Genomic DNA, 16,966 nt, shown 5'->3' on the forward strand with positions numbered 1-16,966 from the left:
CTGCTGTCAGCCAGTCCCTCACAGAGGAGCATCCTGTACACTGGATTGTGTGGGTGACCAAGCAAAGCCTTGTGTGATGGGCTTGGCTCCCAGTGGAGGCTCCTGATGGTCAGCTTTACACAAACTGCAAACACAAAATCAATGCCAGATAAGACGTAAGTCAGTAGTTTCCATGAAACCTTTCTGCTCCATCTGCTTCCTGACAGGCTCTAAAAAGACTGGTAAGATTAGACCTCTCCACTAATGCTCTCACGTGGGCTAATAAATCCAGGAACTCAGCAGCTCTAAGGATTTCACATTTTTTCAACCTCCTGTTCCAATCTTTTGCCTCTACTGAGCACCAGATGAGTCTGATGGACACAGGGCAAGGAAGCTGCAGAAGCTGAGGGCCCCTGAAAACAGAGAAGGGCTTTGCCCCCCAGGTGATCAGACCTCCCCTCTCCCCAGGCCAGCACTGCCCAAGCGAGCAGCTGCTGTGCCCTGCTGCTCCCAGCAGGAGCCAGGTGCCACATGCTCCCCTGGTTCATCTCTCAGGAGGTGTGTCACCTAGCAGGGACTGCTGGGGAACAGAAGGCAAAGGGAAATCATGAATGAGCCAGGCAGGTGAGGCTGCTCAGTGCCAACAGCACTGCCCCAGCGCTCACACCAACCCCAAACCTGCCAGTTAGTGCCCTACCAGTGCCACCCCAGCTCACGGGAACATGCAGGGATCAGAGGAGGGAGTTTCTGGTTCCCAGCACACCCTGTCCTGCACAGGAGCTTTGTAACAGATCTGCCCTGCTCATGAAACACCTGAGGCCAGTTCTGAGAAGGTTTCAATACTGGGAATGAAAAGAAGTACAGGCTGAAACACGATTCTTGTTCATGGCATCCCACAGACCATGAAGTTCTAGGCAGCAACTGCGATTTACTGTGAAAATCCTCCACTGGCAGAAGTTTAAGAAAGAAGTGACAGTGTTGATTCCAATTCAATTAATCTCCTAAGGAAGAAAACAAAAACATTTTCCAGAGCTGGGTAGCTGTCCGCCCCCACTCCTTTACTGGGTAGAATTCCCCATATCCCTTCCAGTTCCGGAAATATGCAGAAGTTCTGTCAAATGTGTCAATATGTATTTAAGTTGTTTAAGAAGCTATGTCATATTTTTCCAGTTCTTGCTCCCATGACCCACCCTTTCCTTCTTTCCAAAAGAAGTTCCTCTTACTAAAACCTCTTGCTTGTGTCAGAGCTGTGTTTTTCCTGTAGCCCCCATCGTTAGTCACTGATGGCTGTGCAGATGTTAGGAAAGGAGATACAATTCCACGTGAGGATGGCAGCTTTAGTCCTGCTTCAGGCAGCTGCAATGACTGCACAGAAGACTGGAAAAAATAGGCCCCACACAGTAAAATGGAATCGAGATCTTCTGAACGAGCATGGGTTATTTTTCCTGTCAGAAAAAGGAAGTATACTCTTCCTTAGTCAAAGATGCATTTTTAAAATAGATTTCACATTTTACTTCCTGCCATCGCATTAAAAGGTCACGCTGTTTATGTTACTGTAACCTGTTACTGTGGGATCAGGAATGGTATAAACAAGCAATTCTCATTGAACTGTGCACAGGGGAAGAAGGTTATGAGAACATTCCTCTTTATGTGAAGAACGCTTGTTCCATATAAATATAAAGAATCTGAGAAACAGAGTGTCTTTTGTAGGATGGCTCTCAGCATCAAGTACTTGAAGAATCAAGTACTTGACAGAAGCAGCATAAAATTCTGGGAACTTCAGATACAAGCAAAAGCACCTGACAGATCACAAACACTACAGCTGCTTTAAGTCCAGTAGAGTACTGTGTAATAGCATTTTGAATAGCAATTATTTTAGTACATGAAGTACAGAGAGCTGTCAGCCCAGAGGGGAGGGTTTCCTCTGCCTGCAGCGGGGTCTGCCCAGCTCCTGTACTCCACACAGGTCTTTCTGTCAGTGCCTAAACTGAATGCAAAACCTGCTGTCCTGTTGCTTTATTTTCTATTTCTATTGGTGTAGAAACTGTTTTAACCTTCTAAGGAGAAGAAAAAGACTGCACAGATCAATGCAATCTGATTAATGACGTCTTCATCATTAGTGAAACAGGTAAATCTTCACCACTGATCTCTTCACCCTCAGTGCTGAAGGTGACTTTTGACCCCTTAAACTACTTGTTCCTAAAGCATCCACAACAACCAAGAGCTGAGACAACTGTTCACATGGAAAGTGTACAGAATTAAAAGTAAGGAAAAATAAAAAAACTTTTTGAGAAGTTTCATATTATGCCAGCTCATTTTCCTCCCCAACCAGGAGGTAAATTTTTCTACCGTTCTATGAACCTGCTTTCTTAAATGCAGAAAATACAACCCAGTTTGAAAGTAGATCAGCTATCACTATTAGCAGAATCACATGCATTTCCAAGAATCACTTTTACCAGTTTTTCTTGGTATAACATGACAGGCAAGCTGTTGAATCTTAGCTATATTCTGCGTGGGTGAGAGAAAAAGCACATCTGAATTCACAGGGTATGGCTGAAAATGAACTGGCATTTGTACTACACGATCTACAAAGGGAACACACAAAGGCATTTGGATGCTCTATCAAAGTGCCTCTCCCAGTCAAACCAGCAAGGGCATGTCTCCTGGCACCAGGGAGGAAAAACCACCTCTTCTGCAAATCAACACCAAACAAGCTGACCAATGACTAAAAAAAGCCCAGAAAACCTCAATGGTAAGTGCTGCAAACATCCAAGCTCAGGGATCAGACCGAGTCTGTGCTCATTATGAACACTGCAGAGAGGCAGTCTCTTAGTAAGGAATCACTGAGTATCCTCAGGTATTTAACGAGGCGAAATTCACTACCCAAACAGACACTTGGGTCATGCAAGTGACACTGATCTAAAACCTGGTAATTCTCATGTTTACAAGAAAGTAGCAGTGATATTTCAGTGGAAGCCACATCTTTTGAAGACTCAACTAAAGAGAACCTTTGGACAAAGTCCATTTGCAAAGCAAGTATTACAGGAAAACATTCAATTTTAATGTTTAGTTAACTACAGGATGAACTGTTATTTCAAACTTACCCAGCATATTCAGAAAGTTATTTTAGTTTGAAAAATATTTGGTCTACCAGTACCACATTTTATTCTCTGCTTACAAGGGCTATTTCTATTTGAATTTACCATCATTTGGCATGTGGCCCACACTGCTTTTCTTTAACAGTTTTCTTCCATACATCTGTGCTTCCAGCACACAGAGGAGGCAACAGTACCGTGTGGAAGAACACACTAACACCATAAAACCCTTCCAAAAATGCTCAGAAGCAGGTGAGCACTGTGTGTACATTGTATGATTTCTAAATTTTTAGCAAATGATAACCACAACAGGTTCCATTTTCCATGCTCTGCTTCCAGCAAGACCAGCCCAGAAGCTCTGGGTTCAAGCATTTAGATTTTAAACTCTGTAGAAAAAGCAAGAGTAAGTGACTCAGGTGGCTTTATATAATGGGACCTACCCAATGTGAAATGTGCCAGCAGCAGACACAAGTGGTGCTGCTCTGAAAGCCAGCAGTAAAACACAACTCAGAGCAGAGTGCCCTGAGCCAGCCCCAAGGGCACCAAGTGCCACCACCTGCAGCTGAGCAGCAGCTCTGCTTTCAGGGAGGATCTGACTCTGCGAGACACTCTGCTTCTCCATCACTAACCCCACACACGTGTAGGAAGACTCAGTGTGCAGCACAGGAGAACATGGAATATCTTCAGCTTATTGAAGGAACAGAGAGTCCCTGCAACCCTGAGCTCTAAAACCAGCTTTCCACAGCCAGAGCCAATTATGCTGAGCCTCAAATGAATCAACAGAGCACGAATTAAGCAGTGGCAAGGCACTGCATGCAGAGACCTGCAGCTAGAACTGGCAGAATAAAGCACAAAGATGCATTTATAAAAGTCATGTTCGTGCCACAGTTTATCTGCTGCTTGGCACCCGAGCAAAGGAGTAACCCAAACGCTTTCAGACTGCAGCCTGCACTCTTGCTGCAGCTTATAAACCAACAACTTGTAGAGCTTCCTGTCCACTGACTCTGAATACACAACACAACCACACTGTTACAATTCTTCAGGGTCAACCATTTCACAGTTTACTTCCAGCAGCAAAATCCATCTGCATAAGAAAATATTCTACAAATATCTTTCCACAGACAGTGAATACCTAAAAAACTTCCCACACCGTTTCTGTCTTGACAGAGGGCTATCCAAAATCTCCACGATACTTTTCTCTCTTCCTCCCATAATCGGAATGAAGTTCATTAATATCCACAATTTGTAGTATTTTAGTTTAGCTTAGAGAGGCTTGAAAAACTAACATTTATGTTAATATTTGGTTAAAAGACCCTCAAAAATTAATAAAGAAGCTGAGAACAGTTATTTACAGGCCTCAAACCCTACTCCAACTACATTTCAGATTTCAGCTTCCAGAGACAGGTAGTTCTGTTTCCAGGATACTCACTTCCAAACATGCTGGAAAATCTAAACTATATCCAGTTCTTGTTATATATTCCACTAACTATGAAAACTAGAAAAGAACGCACATTTTCGTTTCATTTTGCTACCTTCACATGGAAAACTCTGCATGAGCTGTCCCCAAATGACAGCTCTGTCTCCCTCCATAGTGAATGGAGTCCCCAGTTGAATGGTACATCAGTAAATAATTCAGAGGTATTTTTACTGCTCCTCATAAGCACATCAAAGTTAATATCATTGGCCAACATGCTAAAGTCAACATATCTGGTTTTAACACAAGAAGCAACTCTACCTGTACTTGAGAGATGTGTTTTTAAGATAATATCTCGTTCTATCACCCTGTGTAAGAAGTCAGAAACTGAAATACCTCCTAAAGTTCTGAAAGACTTGTGCATGTAAAATTACTGTGAGGATCTGATTCTGCACTCACTGTGAGCAAATGACAATCCAGGTTGTTTTGATACTCTGCACAAATTCCTACTTTTCTCGCCTGTTCTAAAGGCCTGAACTGTGCTTTCCTTAGCTTTGGGGTATGGCTTTTTTGTTGTGACATCTCCACACTGAATGCTTCTCATTCCAACAGATACTTCTAATGATATTTCTGCAGGGTGCATATCATTCACTTACCCCAAGCATTTGTTTTCTGCTGCACACCTTTACCACAGTTCATACATGGTAAAGCTCACATTCCTCTAACCTACTGTTTCATGGAAGAGGATTTTAATTTGAATGTGCCTTTCTTAGGCTTATATTTCCCTAAAATACAAGCAACAGCCAGAACCTTAGCAATTCTTTTTCTCACTTGGGTCCCTGAACAACCTCCACAGGATCTCATGGCTCATAGTTCTTGAAACAAACTAGAGGAAACAAACAAATCTAGAGGAAAGTAAGGATAGAAATAGGTATTCAAAACCAAACAAACATTCAAAAAACCCCCCAGAGTAACAAAACATGAAGAATTTCATCACTGTTCACCCTGCTCTGACCAGCTGTACAGAGAATGGTTCCACACTTGTGCAGTGCCCAAGACACGATTGTCACAAAATCACCTAAACAAGGTCTGCATTTTGAAACGTCTGTGTCCCCATCCTGTGATTACTTCTGCTGAAAAAAGAAGGTAATCTAAATTCTATTCTTTCACAACTGTACTATCATAGCTGAACACAGCTTCCGCTCGTCCAAAAAAAAGAGGCATGGACAATTTTAACCCTTCCAAGTCATGTGGCACCCAGACACGTTCCCTCAGCCACACCTCCCTGTCTGCTGCTAATTCTCCTGGAGATAGATGCTGTGCTGTATCTCGAGATAACAGACTGAGACAAGGAACACCCAGCTGCAGGATGCTCCACCTGCAGCACTGGTGAACACTTCCCGATCTCAGAGTTACAATCAGAACACTGAGGTACCAGAAGCCCGTGGTACAATTACCCTGGGGGAAGACGTTTTTCTGCACCAACCACTGCATTCTTCAAGCAAAAACCAGGGTTGTAGGAAAACTGCTTTGTTAATGGCACAGCTCAGACACCACAAGCACAGCTTACAGAGAAGTACATTGCTCTTCCAGATGTACATGAGCTGCCAAGATGCCATTTTCAACAGCTTATTGAAAAGCAGGATGCAGCTGAGAAACCGAATTTCACGACATAGATGCACATATTTACTAATCAGTCAGGGAAAAAATCCACCCCCTGTGCTTGTCAATAGCTGGATGTAAATCAAAGAATCACTTTAATCCTTTTTTAAATTGAATTTTAGTCCTCATTCAAAGCTCATGCTGTGCCACAGTTTGAGCGGGCCACTGAGTCATATCATTCAAAGAGAGCAGGACAAAAATATCACTGAATGCTGATCCCTCATTGAAAATGGGCCATTCCCTCATTCTACTTAGATGTGTCTCTTATGTAATTAAATTGTACCTGTAGAAATGTACCACTTCAATTACAAAGCTCTACTACTCAAAATCATTTCCTGAGCACTAAGCCTGCAACACACCAAATCATCCAGAACAGTTCAGCAAAAACATAACGTCATATATCCACATGACTTTCAACTGATACAGTCAGCAAGCACCGAGACTCGGCAGGGAGGGGAAATGTAGGAAATGGACCTTCCGAAAAGCAGGCTCAACATGTCACGCTTATTCTCTAAATGCCAGACAACTGAAGATGTTCACCCTGCAAGCTATTGCTGTTAAAACTCTCCTGCTGCGATTCCGAAACGGAAGTCCATTTATTTCACTTTTACCCAGCTCCTTCTCTCAGGGGTCTATTGCCAGAGAAATTCACACTGAAAGAAGCGAAGCTCAACGTCTATGTTGCAAACGTGAACGTCAAGTCATTCATTTATGCAATATACCAGCTGAAACATTCAAATGGATGTTACAGCAATGCTGCCCGATCTGACTGAACACATCCACCCAGTCATTCATGTATTTCAGCTTCTCTTAAACTTCATTTTAGATAAAGGTGTGAAGAACTTGTAAAGATAAAAGCACTGACTTCTATGGCTTGTATATGAAGCTGGATCCAGAAGGCAAACACTACTGCAAGCATTCACGCTTGTCACAGGGTTGTTTTAAATATCACCAAAAAATCTAAATGCAGTAAATGACACAATAAAAACCCAGCACCAGCTAGCTGCACAAGTACTGCTAATTCGCTGCTTCAGGCTCTGTTCCATGATTAAGGTGACTGAAAAGCTAAACGCATTTGATGCCCCCTTCGCTGCTTCTCTGTTGGAACCCAAAGATAAACCGGAGGGATTCGCTGTCCCCGGTGCGGGAGGGGCAGCTCCAAGGCTGCGGCGGTGCCGCGGGGCTCCGGCAGCTCCAAGGCTGAGGATGCGCCCGCGGCAGCGCCGAGCGGGGCAGCCCGGCCGGAGCCGCCCGGCAGCGGGACAGCTCCGCTGCCCCTGAAGCGGGGAGCCAGCGGTGCCCGGGCAGGGCAGGGCAGGGCTGGCCCTCGGGGCCGGGGCAGCAGCGGCGGCATCGCGGGGAGCGGGAGGCAGGGAAGGAGGGAAGGAGGGACGGAGGGAGCGCTCCCCGGCCGGCAGAGCGGGCCGGGCGCGGCCCCTCACCTGGTAGATGGCGGGCCAGCTGGCGGCCTGGTCCAGCCGCTGGAACTCCTTCTCGATCTCCATGGCGGGGGCCTGGCCCCCCGCGCCGCTCCGGCTGCAGCTGCTGCCGAGGCCGCGGCGGCTCTGCCCGGCCCCCGCCCTCCCGCTGCCGCCGGAACTGCGCACCCGCCCCGGCGACGCGACGTCCGGGGCGGCGGGAGCGGGGCCGGGAGCGGGGCCGGGAGCGGGGCCGGGAGCGGGGCCGGGCCCGCCCCGAGCCCCGGGGGGCTGCGGGGGCCACGCCGCGGGCAGCGCGCTCCGCCGCGGCCGCCGCCGGCCCGAGCGGCCCCACAGAGCCCGCGGGCCCGGCCCGGCCCCGGGTAGCCCGGCCCCGCGGAGGGGCCGCAGGCCGGCGGGGATGGCGAGGAGGCGGCGGAGCGGAGCCGTTGTGGCCCGGGCCGGCCTGCCCTGGCCGCCGGGAGCGGCTCGGTGCTGTGCCGGGCGGCACGGCCCGCGGGCCCGGCGCTCTGGTGCGGCCGCTGGGGCCCGGCCGGGGGTGGCAGGGCCGGGCCCGGCAGCGCACAGCGGCCCTGTGCTCGCTGAGCCGCGGCAAAGGCGTTCTCTCTCGCTGCACACAGAAGGTGCAGAGCGGTTTCACCCCTGCACGGTCTGCAGAACGAAATCGGCCCTGTCAGTTTCCCCGGCTTTTGGTCTGAGGAAATCGACACGCCCCGGTGGTGTTTGATCGTCTGCTCCCGGCGCTTGCGTTCCTGCTCCGAAATGGCCACGGCTAAACAGGTGCTACAGTTCTGTCCAAGGACGGAAACCTGTCACTCCGCCTCAGCTTTTTCATAAATCCGTTCCTTGCCAAATGGACTTGTAGCCTGCACGTCTCAGAGAGCCCCGTCCGTAGTCCTGGATTTGAAATCCAACCATACAGAATAGATATCCCAAGTCATATATCTCAAACAAATTGATGTTCAGCTGGAGATTTCACAGAGTAACCTGGGAAATCAGTGTATCTTACATTTCTTCATAAATCTCTGTCCATCACAGTGGCAATATGTGTGGCAAGTGACATTTTAAATTTATCAGTCTGGTTCAATAAATAATTTTACTAAATAACTGGAGATTTTTGAGAGGGTAGATTACTTCATAAATACTTGCTTTTTATCTGTAAATGCCCATATAAAAGAAGTAAGAAGCGATTTGCAGAGTGGCACACATTGTGACTCGTTTTGCCAAAGCACAGCAAATTGGTGGATGTGCTCTGGAATTCTGGCTTTCCTTTTACATGGAACAATATCCAGGGCTGGAAAACTGAGACTCTCACAAAATGCAGATACCAATTTATGTCAAATCATAGAATCACTTGGGTTGGAGAATCCCTCCCAGCCCAGGGAGTCCCAGCTGTGCCCGATGCCCACCTTGTCCGCAGCCCGGAGCTCTGAGTGCCACCTCTAGGGATTCCTGGGGCACCTCCAGGGCTGGGCACTCCAAACCGGCAGTTCCAGTGCCTGAGCATCCTTTCCATGGGGAATTTCCTGCTGGTGCCCCCCTGAGCTCCCCTGCTCGTTCCCTCTGCTCCTGTCCCTGCTCCCTGGAGCACAGCCCGACCCCTCCGGCTGTCCCCTCCTGGCAGGAGCTGTGCAGAGCCACAAGGTCCCCCTGAGCTGCTTTTCTCCAGCTGAGCCCCTTCCCAGCTCCCTCAGCCCCCTCACAGGACCCTTCCCCAGCTTTGTGGATATGCCCTGGCACAAAAGCTTTCTCTCTTTGGCACCTTGTGCCCACAATCTCCAGGTACCCGGTCCCAGAGAGGCCATCGGGGTGCTCAGGGTGCCCTGGATTGCTGGACGCGTTGTTGCCTGATGAGCGTGGGAGCAGCCCAGCTGTGAGGGGCTGGTGTGCCCTCAGTGCCCACATGGGGAGTGGGACAGGAGCTGGGCAACAGCCCGGCAGTGTCCCTGGGCAGCGGGGACAGCCCGGCAGTGTCCCTGGGCAGCGGGGACAGCCCGGCAGTGTCACACAGGACAGCCAGGCAGAGGGATTCGGCCGGGACAGGCCTGCCTGGGGCAGGTGAGCAGAGATGAGAGCGAGGACAAGGGGATGCGACATCAGAGACCGGACTGGGGCTCACGCCAGGCCGGGGTCAGCGAGCCACGCCAGGCCCGTGCTGCCTCAGGTGTGTGAGAGCTGGGGGGGCCCTCAGGTGTGTGTGAGGGCTGAGGGGTTACACAGGTGTGTGAGGGCTGAGGGGTTGCACAGGTGTGTGAGAGCTGAGGGGTTTCACAGGTGTGTGAGGGCTGAGGGGTTGCACAGGTGTGTGAGGGCTCAGAGGTTGCACAGGTGTGTGAGAGCTGAGGGGTTACACAGGTGTGTGAGGGCTGAGCGGTTACACAGGTGTGTGAGGGCTGAGCGGTTACACAGGTGTGTGAGGGCTGAGGGGTTACACAGGTGTGTGTGAGGGCTGAGGGGTTACACAGGTGTGTGAGGGCTGAGGGGTTACACAGGTGTGTGAGGGCTGAGGGGTTTCACAGGTGTGTGAGAGCTGAGGGGTTTCACAGGTGTGTGAGAGCTGAGGGGTTACACAGGTGTGTGAGGGCTGAGGGGTTTCACAGGTGTGTGTGAGGGCTGAGGGGTTACACAGGTGTGTGAGGCCTCAGGTGTGTGAGGGCTGAGGCCCCTCAGGTGTGCGGTCCCGGGCCCCTCAGGTGTGTGAGAGCTGGGGGGCCCTCAGGTGTGTGTGAGGGCCGAGGGGTTACACAGGTGAGCACGGGCCGGGGTCCCTCAGATGTGTGCGGTCCCAGGCCCTTCAGGTACGTGCGGTCCCGTGTCCCTCAGGTGTGCGAGGGCCGGGCTCCCTCAGGTGTGTGGTCCCGGGTCTCTGAGGTGTGTGCGGGCCGGGGTCTCTCAGGTGTGCGGTCCCGGTCCCCCAGGTGTGCGGTGCCGGTCTCTCAGGTGTGTGCGGTCCCGGTCCCCCAGGTGTGCGGTCCCGGTCTCTCAGGTGTGCGGTCCCGGTCCCTCAGGTGTGCGGTCCCGGTCTCTCAGGTGTGCGGTCCCGGTCCCTCAGGTGTGCGGTCCCGGTCTCTCAGGTGTGTGCGGTCCCGGTCCCTCAGGTGTGCGGTCCCGGTCTCTCAGGTGTGCGGTCCCGGTCCCCCAGGTGTGCGGTCCCGGTCTCTCAGGTGTGCGAGGGCCGGGCTCCCTCAGGTGTGTGGTCCCGGGTCTCTGAGGTGTGTGCGGTCCCGGCTCTCTCAGGTGTGCGGTCCCGGTCCCTCAGGTGTGCGGTCCCGGTCTCTCAGGTGTGTGCGGTCCCCCAGGTGTGCGGTCCCGGCTCTCTCAGGTGTGCGGTCCCGGTCCCTCAGGTGTGCGGTCCCGGTCCCCCAGGTGTGCGGTCCCGGCTCTCTCAGGTGTGCGGTCCCGGTCCCCCAGGTGTGCGGTGCCGGTCTCTCAGGTGTGTGCGGTCCCGGTCCCTCAGGTGTGCGGTCCCGGTCCCTCAGGTGTGCGGTCCCGGTCCCCCAGGTGTGCGGTCCCGGTCTCTCAGGTGTGCGGTCCCGGTCCCCCAGGTGTGCGGTCCCGGTCTCTCAGGTGTGCGGTCCCGGTCCCTCAGGTGTGCGGTCCCGGCGTGTGCGGTCCCGGTCTCTCAGGTGTGCGGTCCCGGCGTGTGCGGTCCCGGCTCTCTCAGGTGTGCGGTCCCGGTCTCTCAGGTGTGCGGTCCCGGCGTGTGCGGTCCCGGTCCCTCAGGTGTGCGGTCCCGGTCTCTCAGGTGTGCGGTCCCGGTCCCTCAGGTGTGCGGTCCCGGTCTCTCAGGTGTGCGGTCCCGGTCCCTCAGGTGTGCGGTCCCGGTCCCCCAGGTGTGTGGTCCCGGTCTCTCAGGTGTGTGCGGTCCCGGTCCCCCAGGTGTGCGGTCCCGGTCTCTCAGGTGTGCGGTCCCGGTCCCTCAGGTGTGCGGTCCCGGTCTCTCAGGTGTGCGGTCCCGGTCCCCCAGGTGTGCGGTCCCGGTCCCCCAGGTGTGCGGTGCCCCCGCAGCCGGGTTGCGGTGCCCGAGGGCCGGCGGTCGCTGTCCCGCAGCGGGGCAGGAGCCGCTGGGTGTCACTGCTCCCTCGCGCGAGCTGCGGGAGCGGCGGCAGCGCTGCAGCCCAGCCCTGTGGAGCTCCTCGAGCAAGATTTTTCACTATTTCTTTCCGTTCCTCATTGTCAAGATGTACTTTTCCAGTGGCCGAATATTTCAGTCTGAAGTGCTTCTGCGGGGAAAATTTGCCCTGGCATAGTTTGGCTCGTTTTGTAAGGCTTCTTTGGTGTCTTCTGAACTATTTCCTTCTTAGTAGGAAGCAGTACAAATTAAAAAAAAAAAAACCAAAAAAAAAAAACCCAAAAAACAAACAAACAAACAAACAAAAAAACAAAACAAAAAAACAAACAAACAAACAAAAAAAACCCAAAAAAAACAACAAACCCAAAAAACCCCCAAAAAACCCCAAAACAAAACAAAAAAAACCACAAAAAAACAAACCCAAAAACAAACAAAAAAAAACCCACAAGCATCTTGCAATACAATTTATTGATGGTTAGGATAAAATAGGAAAGGTAATAGGAATATCTGGATTGGAATTGTTACATCTGTTTTCATGACATTTCCAGTCCTGGCTTGCAATGGAAAAAGGGTAAATTGATCTCTGGATTTATAACTTCAGCTGAAGCCAGAGGGGTTTGCCCCAGTGCTGAATTGGACCCAGCTGGCTCCACGGTTTTGGATACCTGTCCCAGTAGAGTTGAAGGTCTGAAATATATTCCAGCCAAGAATATGGGCTGAAAATGGCCACTTGGATCAGACATCTGTGCCCTACAAACATGTTCACCCTTTAATACATATTTAATCCTCAAATTGTGCCTCCACACAAATGCACAGCAGCAAGAAATTTCCTAACAGTCTTTATGAAATTTATGATCTAACTTACAAAATAATAAAAGTTGCAAAATCTGCAAAGCACTGCAGGGAAAAAAAAACCCACAGAAGGGATTAAATGTATTACTGGTGACTTAGATCCATATAATAACGGAGGATTAGGTAAATGAAAATGTCCTGTGGTCTCAGGACACAACCCTTCTTGCACTTTGCACAGAGGAAGGCAGTCCCTTCCCAAAATAATTCCAACATGTGCGGCTTAAGGCACACTGGTTTTTTGTCCCAGTACAGTCTGATTCAGAGGTTTTGGTTTTCAAATTGTCCACTAGAGCCTGGCCCTTGAAATGTCAGTGAGGATCCAGGGGAAAGGGTTGGATTGTGTTACTTATTTCTACTTCATAAAAAAGGCAAGTGCTTGTCCAAACTCAATCCTACTTTTTCCTATCCTCTCTTCATCCTCCACAGCTCAAAGCACTTGGTGGGGAAAGTTGTGAACACACAAATGAAGGGCACTGCGGTGTGGCAGGGCATGTGGCTGCCCAGCTCTGGCAGCTCTCAGGCTTTGGCTTTTGAGAAGCAAGTTCTGGATGGGATGGGATGGAACTTGAATGCTGTAAACAAGTCTAGGATACCAAAAACTCTGCTTACAGCCTCTGTTAAAGGAAAATAACTTGTGTGTGTGTGTGCCTGGGCAGCTTCTGCTGGCTCGGATCTTTCAGAGCCTCCACGGGTTTGCAGGGCGGTTTGTACCCTGCTGTGGCAGGAGCAGGAAGAGGCAGAAATCTTTAATCAGAGCTGTTAATGACTGTCTCACCGTTGGGTGGCAGTCCAGTCCTTACTGCTCGTGGCGATCACAGCCTGGATTTTACTCGTACACACGATTTTTAAGTCAACCATTAGGAAGACTTTTTTAATGGCTAATGTGATAATAGAGTAAAATTACGCTTGTAGAGCTGGCTTTAGTTTCACAGCATTGGGCTTTAGGAGGTCTGTGTTGAAATCTTGCCAGATTGTTTAGGATTCTAAATAAAGATTTCTAAATGATGCAGCTGGTTCTGTCACAAGGGACTCAGGTGTGAGGGACTCTAATGTCAGGAGAGGTGTGCGTGTGTTTGTGCTTGTAAGGTAATTTATCCCAGGCTTTCAGTCACTGCTTTGTGCTTTATGCAGTGTTTTCGATTAGTGAGAGATTGTTTTCAGCAACCCTTTCCTTAGGTGATGCTTTTTCCTTGCAGCAGATGCAGCATCCCTGAGTCTGGAATCACTTTCACCTCCGCTTCCCAGGGCTGCAGAACGGTGAGTGCCACCTCTAGTCTGGCAAGAAGAAATATTTTTGCTTTTACACTGAAGACACAAATGTTTAAGAGAATGTCTGCCTTTCATTCCAAGTTGTGGCTGCTGGTTTCACAAACGCCAGGGAGCATTATGTGGTCACTGGCCCAGCTCAGGTTCCTGCTGGGACAGCGCTGTCCTTGCTGTCACTGTGAGTGCAGGCAGGGCCAGCAAGCTGCTGCAGGTTACCTGGGATTCCCACAGGGTTTGCAGTCTGCCCCGAGTTCCGTGCTGCCAGCAGCCTCAGCTTGGAGCAGAGCGAGCTCTGGTTATGATTTTGCTGCACTTGGGGCTGGGTGTCCAAGGCAAAGTGTGTGGCAGCAGTACCGAATGAGCCTCAGCTCCTTTGCCACCTGCTGCTGGTTTTGTGGTATCCCAGCCCTGCAGCTCTGCCAGCCCCAGGATTTCTGCAGCTGCACTTGGCAACGGAGGGGGGACACAGCCACTTGAAAAAATACCAAAATCCCCCCAAAAATCCCACCACCGAAAAACCACACCCCACAGAAAAAAAGAGTTTTCTTCTGGATTAGTTTTAAGCAAGATTAGGTTTCCAGTACAGTAAACCACATGGCACATAAACAATATTTCTAGAACAACAGAACACATTGGTGCTTGGGCAGGAGGAGAACAGAAAATTAATATCAGTACCATAAACCAGTATTACCACTCAAGACTCCATCCTGAGACACCCCAGCTAATTCCACAATTTCAGTGATCCACAGTGTTCTAAAATGTTGTTATTTGTAGTATTATTATTAGTAATAATAACTATTATTATTATTATTATTATTATTATTATTATTATTATTATTATTATTGTTATTATATTTGTGACTAAATCCATGCCAGCCATAAGTCAGTCTGTAGTTACAACAAATATCTTGTGTGGAAAGAACAGCCTGAATTCCTTTTTGTCTAGGAGGAGAACAAAAGCCTTCTCATTTCAGGTAAGCCTTTAAGTGGAAAAAATAGGGATAGGAAAATAAAATCTTATCCATTTTAACCAGTATTTCCTTGCAACAAGTAGGACTATTTTTATATTGTCCTCTAAAGAGCAGTTATTTCTGGAGGCACATCTTCTACTTTTACAGTGTGAGAGTTTTATCACTCTTTATTTATTTCCCATAATGGAAGAGGAGCTCAGATCAACCCCCTTTTGCTGAGTCCGAGGGGCTCAATAAAACTGCTTGGGAAACTACCACTACACTTGGGATGGCAGAGGGAGATTTACACTTTGTATTTCCCCAGCACTGTATATAAACAAGTATCTTTCAGCTGAAACATTTTTTACAAGGGAGATACAGTAAAAAAGTCTGGCCCAGTTTGAAAAGTAAATGAGACAGAAAAATCCTTCTGCAGGGCAAAGAAACCTCAGTGCATGGCTGGCCCTGGTGCCCAGCTGCCAGGAGAAGAGGGACCTATGAAACTTTCTTTTAATGGGTTATCTGAACCTTATCTGCTCAAACACTTCAGAGTTCAGGAAAAGCAGCCAAAGTCAATTTCTGCTCAGAGTGTTTAAAACAAAAAATAAACAGAAGGGAGAAGTTGTGCGTGTGCAGGAGGAGGCGTTGGGGTGGAGAATGGGCAGGGTGCTGGGACTGGGGAGGGGATGGTTTAACCCACATTGGCTCTTCCGAAATGCTCTTGGATCTATCCGTTGTTTTCTCAAATGAAAACAAAATTGCACAATCCATAATTGTGGTGGTGGAGAGCTGCTGGTGCTCTCTCTGACCTGCCAGGTAGGTGAAACAATTGTCAGTATAAATTACAGAACAACTGTGTCATTATTCAGTGACAGTTATCTGGTTCTGCAAAGCCTGGAAAATGCCTTCTGAAATGTGTGAAACAGAAACAGAGTTTTCAGGTCTTTGTTAATATTTTAAAGTACTGAAAAAACCCAAATCCTTCTCAGTGTGCACTGTCTGACGATTGAGATGAGTTCCCTGCTCTGTGCCTCCACCCTCCCACCTGAACCAGGTGTTCTCAGCCCGGAATCCAGCTGCTTTAGCGCTGAATGGAAATGGAAATGGAAATGGTTGTGTTTCGCTGTAATTTCTCTTTCAGCCTATTGACACCTTGTCTGTTGAATGTAAGGCTTGTGCTCTCTGCTAACCTGTCACCAGAGGCTTTCAGAGCTGCTCTGTTCCAAAGGAAGCTCCAGGAATGATTGTGCCAGTTTAGTGTCTTTAAAAATCAGTTACTTTCCCTGTCTGTGGCATCAGGCACATCACATATGAATCCTCTCTGAGTGCTCCTCATAAAGAATTGAATCACAAGCTTTTCTTGATAAAGAAAACCCAACAGGAGTGAATCTCTCTTTTGAAGCTGATAAAATAGGAGAAAATTTAACCAAACCAATTTATTCTGGTTCCTATGAAAAATGTTTTCAGTGAAAACATGGAACACTTACAAAATATCAACATTTCACTCCTATCTGCATGTAGATCAATATGATTGGGTCACAGTGACCTCTCAGGGAGCAGGTGTGCGTGGCAACCAAAACTAATATGTATTTTAAGGACTAAGGTCCTTAAAAAAACAAAAACCACCTTTATCCGCAGAGATTCTGTTCCCAACAGGATAATTTCTATACTATTTTACACTTGGTTTCAGAGAAATTTTGGCTTTGTTGTTGTTGTTGTTTTCCCCACAAGGAACTTTTAAGATGAAACAAGGGTCTTCATTTCTGCTACAGCAAAGCATTTTCAATGCTTTCAATTAGAACATCTTGTTTTATGAAGTGAAAAATCTCTGCTGCCAGAGCATAGTTTGAAGTGCAGGAAAAGGCAGTGTCTTCACAGGAAATTGCAATTTTTTAGTGAAGCAGCATCTCTGAAATTCATTCCACTGTGTAACACTTCAGTGAATCACATTAGTCTGGGGTTCAAGGTTTAGTTTCCTTATCTGAAATAGAAATATGTAGCTGAGCTTGGAAGAGCAGGGATTGGGCACTGCTTGGGAATGTTTTAGCCAAGCATCCTTTGTCTAAAAATGCTGTTTCTGGAAGAGAAACCCTTGTGGATGTGTGCTTTTACAAAAGACACTGAGCCTCAGACGGAACTTGTAGGCAAAGGAAGAGAATGTGAGAGACCCTCCCGTTGTGGGAGATGGAGAGGGGCAGTGGTCAGTGCTGGCAGTCCCACCCTGTGCCTCCCGTGCC

At 49.0% G+C, this 16,966-nt stretch overlaps 1 protein-coding gene and 1 long non-coding RNA gene across 2 annotated transcripts in view; one reads left to right on the forward strand and one right to left on the reverse strand.

The window, feature by feature from the left end:
- PTPN1 (protein tyrosine phosphatase non-receptor type 1) overlaps positions 1–7,763 on the reverse strand; it is a 32,094-nt gene extending 24,331 nt beyond the window's left edge. Inside the window, exon 1 of the mRNA XM_064391154.1 lies at positions 7,593–7,763. Within this exon, the coding sequence (XP_064247224.1) occupies positions 7,593–7,655 (63 nt within the window). The 5' untranslated portion in view covers positions 7,656–7,763. The remainder of the gene's footprint in view (positions 1–7,592) is intronic.
- A 2,099-nt stretch (positions 7,764–9,862) lies between these two features.
- Positions 9,863–16,966, forward strand: part of LOC135282105 (uncharacterized) — a 105,393-nt gene continuing 98,289 nt past the window's right edge. Inside the window, exons 1-2 of the long non-coding RNA XR_010348432.1 lie at positions 9,863–9,890; positions 13,710–13,770. This is a non-coding gene — a long non-coding RNA (uncharacterized LOC135282105). The remainder of the gene's footprint in view (positions 9,891–13,709; positions 13,771–16,966) is intronic.

This window comes from Passer domesticus, chromosome 16 (genome assembly GCF_036417665.1).
Source record: "Passer domesticus isolate bPasDom1 chromosome 16, bPasDom1.hap1, whole genome shotgun sequence".
Classification (NCBI taxonomy): Eukaryota; Metazoa; Chordata; class Aves; order Passeriformes; family Passeridae; genus Passer; species Passer domesticus.